This window comes from Triticum urartu, chromosome 2 (genome assembly GCF_003073215.2).
Source record: "Triticum urartu cultivar G1812 chromosome 2, Tu2.1, whole genome shotgun sequence".
Taxonomy (NCBI): domain Eukaryota; kingdom Viridiplantae; phylum Streptophyta; class Magnoliopsida; order Poales; family Poaceae; genus Triticum; species Triticum urartu.
This window is the reverse complement of record NC_053023.1, coordinates 535,796,893-535,806,986: the sequence shown is the minus strand read 5'-3', so window position 1 is coordinate 535,806,986 and position 10,094 is coordinate 535,796,893. Positions and strand designations below refer to the sequence as shown.

At 43.6% G+C, this 10,094-nt stretch overlaps 1 protein-coding gene across 4 annotated transcripts; it reads left to right on the top strand.

Annotated features, from left to right (window-relative positions):
• The first annotated feature begins 4,161 nt into the window (after window positions 1-4,161).
• LOC125538572 (serine/arginine repetitive matrix protein 1) lies at window positions 4,162-9,483 on the top strand. Of its 4 annotated transcripts, XR_007296444.1 has the most exons (8): window positions 4,164-4,409; window positions 5,556-5,695; window positions 6,304-6,350; window positions 6,464-7,278; window positions 7,864-7,944; window positions 8,434-8,496; window positions 8,934-9,046; window positions 9,126-9,483. XR_007296444.1 is itself a non-coding variant. In XM_048701837.1 (7 exons), the coding sequence occupies exons 1-7, from the start codon at window positions 4,362-4,364 to the stop codon at window positions 8,991-8,993; spliced, it is 1,248 nt and encodes a 415-aa protein (XP_048557794.1). In that variant the 5' UTR covers window positions 4,164-4,361; the 3' UTR covers window positions 8,994-9,483. The 4 variants fall into 4 exon arrangements, 3 of the variants coding, with proteins under 3 accessions (XP_048557795.1, XP_048557794.1, XP_048557792.1); XM_048701837.1 differs by having other exon boundaries at window positions 6,304-6,344; window positions 8,934-9,483; XM_048701835.1 differs by having other exon boundaries at window positions 8,934-9,483.
• Window positions 9,484-10,094: the final 611 nt, after the last annotated feature.

Here is a 10,094-nt window from a genome sequence, read left to right as displayed (position 1 = left end):
TGTATCTTCACGGCCCATCAGTCCGGCTCACAACACACGGGCCGGACTCTCGAGGACCCCTTATTCCAGGACTCCCTCAACCCTGAATTACAATGTTTAGTCGCCGCTTGAACTTCGGATGTGCTCTGCATTTATGTTTTGTGGCCTCATAAGGGCTAGCGAGATACTATTTTGTCATATTATATCATGGCCGTTTTGACAAAGTTTAGCATTTGAGATATGTTATTATTGCTCTCTAGTTGATTATGCCATTGACATGAGTATGAGTTCTAAGTGTTATCATTTAGATGGCTAGTTCATGATCTTTGCTGAGAACTTGTGTTACTAGTTAAGCTTATATACTACAACAGAAACAAAATAGTTTGTAAAAAAATTCTTCGTCACTTTCAGTTTCTCAACTGAACTGCTTGAGAACAAGTAATGAGTTAAGCTTGGGGGAGTTGATACGTCTCTAATGTACCGGCTTTTCTAAACACTTTTGCTCTTGTTTTGACTCTAATTTGCATGATTTGAATGAAACTAACCCGGACTGACGTTGTTTTAGTAGAACTACGTTGATGTTTTTTTGACAGAAAGACTGTAAGGGAACCCCATACGGTATAATTGGTGCAACAAACCCAAATTGCAAGTACCATGCCTTGAACCTGGGTGGGTGGGAAGGCATCAGCCCTTTCCCACCACTAGGCTATGCCTTAGACGTTGATGTTATTTTTTGTGGACAAATAAAAAGTTCTCGGAATTGAACGGAATTTTGCGGAGAATTATTTTGGAATATATAAAAAGTACTAGCGCAAAGAGTTACCAGAGAGGGGTCACCATAGAGCCACAAGCTCAGGGGCACTCCACTAGGGCACGCCACTTGAATGTGTGGGTCCCATGATGCTCCATTTGCCCTACCTCTAAGTCCATAAGTACAGTCTTCGTGAGAACAAAATCAGAGAGAAAGTTTCATTGTGTTTTATGATACGAAACCGCCACCACCTTCTGTTCTTCGTCGGAGGCCTGATCTGAACTCCGTTCGGGGCTCCAGAGAGGGGAATTCGTCGCTGTCATCATCAACAACATCAAGATGCTCACCACTGGGAGTGAGTAATTTCATCATCGACATATTGGAGGTAGAGGGAGATGGATGAGATTCGTCATGTAATCGAGTCAATTTGTTAGGGCTTGATCCCTAGTATCCACTAGGATCTGAGTGCAATGATTCCTGATTTGCACTAATTATGTTTTCATGAATATGTTTGCATTTTTGATCCTATTTGCAAGTTATATGCACCAGTTATTGTTCTTATCCTAGACCCTGATGTGACAATAATTGGGATACTCTTCGAGGATGACTGTAATTTGAGGAGATCAATTATTCACTATGTGTCAGTATTTTATTCCACTTCTTTATTAATTGGAGCACCTTAACTACCCTTAGTTTTCATTAGGATCCCGCTGCCACGGGAGGGTAGGACAAAAGATATTATGCAAGTTCTTATTATAAACACATATGACTATATACGAAATACATGCCCACATACGATTGATGAATTGGAGCTATTGTGTGTCACTCTAGGTTGTGACTGTTACATAATGAATGTCATCCAAATATCCATCACTACTCCATGTCTACGCTTTACTCATATTGTTTTTGCTAAGTTACTAATATTGCTACTGCTATTGCAACTGCTACAAAATTCTTACTGTTATCACTGTTATCACTGCTATCAAAAATACCTTATTATTGTGCTAGTAATATTTTGCTGCACAGAAACAACTTCTCAGGTGTGGTTGAATTGACAACTCAACTGCTAAGGCTTGTAAATATTCTTTGACTCTTGTTGTGTCGAATCAATAATTTTGGGTGAAATACTATCCTCAAAGACTGTAGCGACCCCCTATACTTATGGGTCATCAGGAGGTTTAGTACCATACTGCTACAGTAGTAAGAGCGAGACTCCTTTATAAGGGTTGCTCTATCACATGCCATTGGGAACTTGGGAAGAGGAGTTGTACACGCGCGCTCCTCCTCCTCCGTCGTCCGCCTCGCCTCGTCACGATGCGCACACGCTGCGGGTTGTGGGGATGAGCCGAGCCGAGCCTTTTTTGTCGGTCATGAACGGTTAGTTAATTGTGGATCAACTTTTTTTTGAGACAACCTCGCATGCTTTATTCACTCTCCATAATGTTTAACGGTACAAAATCAAGCTCTCCAGGCTGGCCCAACCACACATGACGGCCAAAACCCAGAGACAAAGCATACTTAGCGAGATTGTGAGCCTCAAAATTCGAGTTCCTAAACTCATGGACTACTTTACATGACATAAAAGAATTAGCACGATGTATTATTTCATGCACTATAGCTCCATATTCCGATGACGAGCTTTTGTGGACATCTTCTACCATCCGCTTGCAATCCGATGCAATCTGAATTGTGGATTAACTAACGAGTTGCTAACGAAAATGCCGTTGAACGAGACGTTGGACCGTGGGCTGTTCGCAGACTCAATCATGGGCCTAAGCCCAGGCCCATCTACCCGACAACCTATATAAGGAGGCATTGGTCTGTGGAGTGAACCAGAACTCATTCCCTCCCTCCTGCATAACCCTAGCCGTCATCTTTTGTTCCTCTCTCTATGCTACTCCCGGCGATCCCATCCCGACGACAGCGTGCACGGTTGGTTGGGAGAGCAGGTGCCTTCGGAACCCTATCGTTCGAGATCCTATCCGGGAGAACAACAATAAGGTTTTTGGGGAGCGTCTCGACGCGACTGCTCCTGATCTGTCCCTGTCTTCGTCCTCCTCTGCTTCCACTACCTCCCCTACATCGACATCATGGCTGACGGCACCGCCACCAAGAAGAAGGCCACGGACGCCGCCGAGCCTGCCGTCGTCACCGCCGCGTTGGCCTGGCCAACCGGAGGGTATGATCTTTCCATCCCTCATTTTACTCGCCCATGTGCTAGTTGTATATGATGTGCTCGTAGATGTTTCGATTTTATGTACTGTACGTACTTACATGCTTATGTATCGATATGAGTTGCGTACTGTGATTGTACTTACATGCTTATGTATCGATATGAGTTGCGTACTGTGATTGCCATGCTTACTGTTTACTCGTGGATAAGATTAATCGATAAGGTGCTAATTTTTCCAACGCAAACCATCCAAGATGGATAATAATGATTGGGACATTCTCTAAGTAGAGATCCGTACAAACTCTAAGCTCCCGAGAGGTCCTGATCTACCGGTGGAAGTTGTAATTTCCCTTTCTTGGGACATTAGGCAGATCTTCGTCCTGCGGTGGCGAGAGATGGCATCGTCATCGGCATGGAATAAAGTCTCATCACACCATCCTCGTTTTGGTGACGCTTCTTTTGCCACACCAGGAGAGGTGTGGATGATGGTGTGTCCTTAGGTCATGTTCTTCCAGCTCGGTGTTTTCTTCTGCAGATTTTTCACGGTCATGTTGTCATCCAGAGCAGACAACGTGGCTATACGTCAAGGGCCGCGTGGGATTTGTGTTCTCTAACTCCGTCCGACTGAGACTAGGGCATTTCAGAGGCTCTCTTCATAAAAAAAGAATTCTCCTGCGCGACGATTTTCTATGCAAATTTTTAGCCGCGGGCTTCTCTGGTCTACATCAACAATTTCTCGGACGCTGCTTTTATACAAGCTCCTAAGTTTAAACAAGTTTGCTCCGTTGAGACGAAAAAGACACAGAAACAACAACGAGTTTTGCTTGATGCGCACAGACGGTGGATGCAGAAGGAAAACTTCAGCACCCTCAAGGTTTGTGTAAGGATGTTTTTGTAAGGGTATGTGCTACTCCCTCCGTAAACTAATATAAGAGTGTTTACATCACTATTAAACACTCTTATATTAGTTTACGGAGGGAGTACTTACTATACGGCCTTTGCCTTTTTCAAAAAAAGGAAAAAAGAAGTCCACATCAACTGTTTGATTCGGAGGCGAACCACCCAATCGTGCGGCCGTGCCCCACGACGGTCCGTCGGTCACCCGGGGGGCACATCACAACCGTTGCCGACACACCCACGCCGTGGACAGGCGATAAACATCACCAAACAAATCGAATTTGGAGCCGAATAAAATTCATATACGAAAACCGAAATCCGGAAGGGAAAGCGCAAAAAAGCCCGCACCTTGGTGGCTTCGTGCTACCAAATCGAACCCGAGGACCCCCACCCCCTCCCCCTCCCCGTCCCGTCTCAAGCGCCGGTAAACTTCGCCACGCCCCAATCTCCATTCGCCACAAACCCTAACCGCCCCTCTGCGTCGCGCCGCCGGCCGCCCCGCCACCCTCCTCGCCCTTCCAGGGCCCCGGCGAAGGCTGTAACCCGCGGGGAGCGGCGGCGATGGCATCCACGGCGAAGGTCACCATCACCCTCGGCCGCAGCGGCCAGGTGAGCCGTCGGCTCGGATCTCAGGGCTCTGACGCTCGTGGGATTCCTCTGTATCTTGATTGCTCGTCTGTGATTCGGCTGTGCCCCCGTCGCCGGTTTGGTTGATTAGAAACGAGACGGATGATCGGATGTAGTACAGCTTTAGTCAAGCCGTAGCTCTAGCGCGCGCGGCGAGATGCTCAGTTTCTACTAGTCATAGCTGCGATTTTGGTGCGCTCAGTGGTGGATACATTGTTGGCTTGAATTTTCATCTCTCCCGAAGGTTCTAACTTCTAAGTGAGTGTTGCATCAAAGGGTGTTGTGATTTCCTGTAGGTATTGATTAGGGATGAGTAAAGTTACGTGATTTACTTAGTTGTTGACAAATGGTGAGTTAACGGTAGTTTCTAGGTGTCTTTGCCTCTGGTGGGTTTGTGGGTGTGTTGGGGAGTAAGTACATGGTTTTCACGATTAGAGACAAATGTCACTTGAATAGCTAGCCCCGTAACACATTTTTGAATTGAGGGGAAACCACTGTATTGGGGATGTTTTCTTGTAACTAGTGTTCAAACCTTCAGGTCATGCCCTGTTGTCCAATGGTTGATTGCTCTCTGCTGGCTGTATTGACTATTATCATATTGCAAGTCCTGAATTCAGAGCTGTGTCGGTGTTAACCATAAGGTGATAGAAGAATGCATGTCAATTCATCTCCTTCCTGTTTGCACTTGTACAATTTTTAGCTGACCAATTCAGCTACCACTTCATTCCATGGCTGGTTATGTTTTCTTTTTGGTTTTTTTTAGATAATGGGGTGCTGGTAAGTACTACTCCCTCCGTTCCTAAATATAAGACCTTTTAGAGATTCCACTATAGACTACATACGGAGCAAAATGAGTGAATCTACACTCTAAAGTATGTCTATATACATCCGTATATAGTCCATAGTGAAATCTCTAAAAGGTATTGTATTTAGGAATGGAGGGAGTAGTAACTATCTTGAAGTTGGTAACAGACCCCCTTTTTTCAGGCCATTCTGTGTTGTGAATGTTACCATGGATGCCAGTATCTTGATTGTGTATTTAAATATATTTTTATTTCTTTTAAGGCTTCAGAATGCTGCATCAATTATTCAACTTTGCCCTCCTCACTTTATTTTTTTGGATTGCAGGTTGTCAAAAGGCGAACTATTTCTGATATGGGTAACGATGATGAAGTGCCAGTATCAGGAAGAAAGCGACCTGTCCGAGAGAGGTTAGGAAATAATGTGGCTGATTCTGATTTGTATGGAAGTCAGCAGAGTAATAAAAGGTATATTTGCTTCATCTACATTACTCAATGTTTATTGAAACAGTGTTGCAAAGTTTTTAATTAGAAGCAGTATACACGATGACCCTTGCATATCAGATGTTTCAGATGGTAATGGAAATGGAGTGAATCCCTTTGTGGTGTTTCACCCCCTATTGTGTGTCATGGCTTCAGTTTTACAGTCCTCCATACTCTATGTTCTAATGCATGCTAGTGTCAGCTTGTCACTTTATATGTTCACTTGTCAAGTAGGACCCTGCCAGTTTATTAGTTATAATTCTACATCACATGTCTCTTTTATTCTTGTCCCTGCATGTTTTGTTATATTCAGTGAAGTATATTGCACTGTGTGTGTCTCTTTTGCATATTTATTATTCAATTTTAGCTACCTTTGTACAGATGTTGCACTTTTACTTACTATCTTTATTTTGTTTGATAAAGAAAGCACTTGCTATCTGCAAGTTCCATTGGCTGTCTTTATGTTCAATTACTTCGCGTGCTCCAGACTGCAGCTCACTGCATGTCTCTTTCTGTCGTGTCCTCAGTTTGAGCATCTGTTGAAAGTGTTTGCTTATAAATTTTTACTCTCTTATATTACTGTTCTCCTGCAGACGGCAAACAGAAAGCAGTAGCTCGCAGCTTGGAGATGATGGTTTGGGTGACGATAAACATTTCATTTCCACTATCAGTATTCTAAGATTTCAATACTGAGCTGTCTGCCTGACACTTCCTTTTGTTTTCCTGCATACGTTGGGCTGTATAATATTGAAGCTCGCCAGATTGGCAGGGATGATTTAAGGCTGAAGCTTATGAGGAAAGGCTTGACACAGAAGAGCAACAGTGAGGCAGAACAGAATGGAGTGGATCTCCGTGAAAAGCTTTCCAGGAAGTCAAAGAAACTCCAGGGATACGAGGCAAGAAGGGGTGATCCAGAATCAAGGTCTAGTTATGATGAGGGGGAAATCCCAGAATCAGGATCTGGATATGGTTTGAGGGGGAGAGTCCCAGAGTCAAGAGCCTCTACTCTTGTAAGCCAAGTGCCTTCGTCAAGGAGTGCAGATGGGTTGTTCAAGTTGGAGTCTTCAGGAAAACCTTATCCCTCGTGGACCGCTGATTGTTTGAGGTATACGTCCCCAGACAAGCTTCCAAGTGTTCGAAGAGACATGACTCCCCCAAGAAGTGTTCGAAGAGGCATGTCTCCCCCGAGGGCCGTTCGGAGAGGCATGTCTCCCCCGATAAGTTCTCGAAGAGGTATGTCTCCCCCAAGAAGTGCCCGAAGAGGCATGTCTCCTCCAAGAAGTGTTCGAAGAGGCATGTCTCCTCCAAGAAGTGTTCAAAGAGGCATGTCTCCTCCAAGAAGTGTTCGAAGAGGCATGTCTCCCCCAAGAACATATGATCATACAGGGTCCATTCCATCCCTTCGATCTGTCGGTACCACAAGACCTTCTAGTCATATCACAAGAGATGCTGCTGACACGTTAAGAACCCATCAACCTTACGAAGACAGCTCTACCATTGGGATCGATAGAGGACAACAAACTAATGGAATCACACAATCTGGACGCCGGCCTACATCCCCTGTGCTGGTTTGTATCTCTCTCATATATCTGAAATTAGCCTGGCTTCTAAATGTTCACTTTATTGCTTTATTTTGTGCTCTTCCTTTTCAATGGTCTTTTGGGACAGTATCTGTTGTTTGTCCTACAATGTTGTTGGTGCCGTGAAATTTGTCAATTATGATTTGAGAAGGAACTCGAATGTGAACTTATTACAAACTATCTCTGCCTATAAGGTTCATCTTGCACTTTGGTTAGGTTCCAGTGATGTATTTGCTTAGTGCTGCTCAATACAGCAGGCTTCATAGTTCGTAGAACACCATGAGACATAAAGTTGACATTGGTAAAACGTGGTCATTGCTATGTATGCAATATATCGTCATGTGTGCTGACCATTAGCTCAGTTTTCTCTTCACGTTGCCCTTGGTTACAGGCTTATAGCTGAATTTCTGTTCACTTTGCCTATAGTTGTTGATGTGAGAATTTTTCAACATCCAGTTATGCTGACCAATTGCGAGTCTTGTATCGATTATATTAGCGAGTTTCTGGTTATGCAATCATTCTGTTATGTGATTTTGCTCCAGATTTTCTGACATTATTCTGTGTGATTTGCAGAAAGAAGTACCGTCGACAGTTACTGGATTACTGAATTCAATGGGACTTGAGAAGTATGTTGTTCTCTTTCAGGCTGAGGAGGTGATTTTCCGTTATCTTGATTGTTTCCAACTTTTAAATCCATATTTATAATGCCCAAATAGACATATTTCCTGCGGATAATGGGTTATCTGTTTGCTACCCATAGTGCTCATGTATTAGCATTTGATGCCTTCTGTTTGATGTTTTGCATGGAGTTATGAATTTATGCCCCCGAGGGGCTCTAGCTGTTATTTTTGTATAATCTGGACAATTCATTACATTCTCTATCCTTTCGGTCTCTTATCTCTTTTCTTTCACAATTATCTTTCCATTAAAACTATTTCATTCCTATGCATGTTCCTCTGTTGACTCTACCCTATTCGATCTTTCAACTACTACCATTGGATGTTTCCTTCTTTCTTTCTTCAAGATCCAGAATGTGTTCGTCAGTCCATTCAATTCAAGTATACTCTTGAATCCATGAGTATGTTTAGACATATATGTTTTATTATGGAGTGTTCATTTTCCTTTGTATTTACTTGTTTGCAGGTGGATATGGCCGCATTGAGTCAGATGAAAGACAGCGACCTCAAAGATATGGGAGTACCAATGGTAGTGTTTGTCGTTCAATTACTAGCCGCTTTACATGATACATCGTGATTTTCTTGCTCTGAGTATGTTTTTTCCTAAAAGCTACTCCATCTGATTACACTGGAAACATCAAATATTAACGGGATTGAAATGATAGACATGAGTTGCATGCTTTCAGCACAACCGAACTTGATAGTAGTTAGGAATAGTGTCTGCATTGCATGCTATGTTTTTTCGTTGTAATTTCGTTAGCATGCTTCTAGTACTTGAACATGCATAATGGAGGAACTTACCTTCAGAATCTAGCAAGAGCATGCCAAATATACATAGTACTTACTCCCTCCGTCCCATAATATAAGAGCGTTTTTGACATAGTAGTAATTACCGCTTTGGAGTCCTGTAGAAGATAGGCTTTCTCTTGTAGTTTTGACTAGAGTAACACCATTGTATTGGATCAGGGCCCCAGGAAGAAGATACTCCTTGCGGCGGCACCTTACGGAAAACAACGGCAAAGATGAGCAGCATGTGCTCTGTGACGTTGAACATTTGCTGGGAATGCATTTTTATTGGTGTAAGCATGCTCTAATGCGGATCTTGTATATCCTCACTGGTAGTCTGGCTTAGTTAACCTTTTTTTTGTTTGCTGATAGATTAATGTCGCCCTGTTCTTGGCTTGTGTAAAGTCATGTCTTGTCAGCTGATGCTCCGAATCGTACCACTGGCGGCGATATGCTGCCCTGCTGTATTTGTTAACAGCAGTAGGGTTTGAAACAGAGTGGATACAACATGGTCTAGCGCCATCATCAATCTGGACTTCCTGTATTTTGGGGAACATGATGAGGGATACAACTAACCCAATCTATTATGTATGCCAAATGGCCATCGAATTCCACCAGTCTTGTGCATGGAGGAAGTAGTAGATTGTTTTTTCAGTTTGACTGCTCCTACCTACATTTGTTCAACTGTCAATCTTTGCCATATGGATTGTGCATAGTTGTGTTGCCTGTATACCAGAGTTACCCCGGGTTTTCAATTAGGTGTTGTTCTTGAACGATGTTTAGGACGCTCTACTCTATAACTGCATTGCTAGGATAGAGCAGCGTTTAACATCATGAATTACTAGCAGGAAATGGTTGATTATGCACTGCAGCTGAGTAGCGACGGCTCAGCAGAACCCGTGCAAGCTGTCGTGCGCCAGTTCTTTCATCTGTTATCATTGTACAATGACGCGAACTATTGGCCCTGGAAATGGACGTGAATGTTTGGCCTAATCATTTGCTATCCATGCTATCCAAACTGTCACAATGGAAGGCACCGAATCGAAAAAATCAGACCGTCCATGCACCACCAGATGCCTCCCCGCACCGGCATCGGTCCAGTCGAGGGTCCACCATTAAAACGCAACCGAAAAAAGCTTCAGCCGACATGAACCGGCCCGGCGCGGCCAAAATCACTGTTCTGACCGTAACAGTAATCTTTGTCACAAAATGAATTTGACTTAAAAGTACTTCACAATCTGACCTTTTTGAAAATGCCAGATCCCACGGTGTTGCTGAGACACATAAAAACGTCAAGGTATGCCGTGTTTCTGCTCCATATGAAAACGCCGAAGTATGCCG

What these genes read in the sequence shown, in the direction of transcription:
- LOC125538572 (XM_048701835.1), top strand. Translation starts at nt 4,362, where the DNA reads ATGGCATCCACGGCGAAGGTCACCATCACCCTCGGCCGCAGCGGCCAG. An exon ending in AGTCAGCAGAGTAATAAAAG is followed by an intron (nt 5,696 to 6,303) that starts GTATATTTGCTT and finishes GTTCTCCTGCAG; the next exon opens with ACGGCAAACAGAAAGCAGTA. An exon ending in GGCCTACATCCCCTGTGCTG is followed by an intron (nt 7,279 to 7,863) that starts GTTTGTATCTCT and finishes TGTGATTTGCAG; the next exon opens with AAAGAAGTACCGTCGACAGT.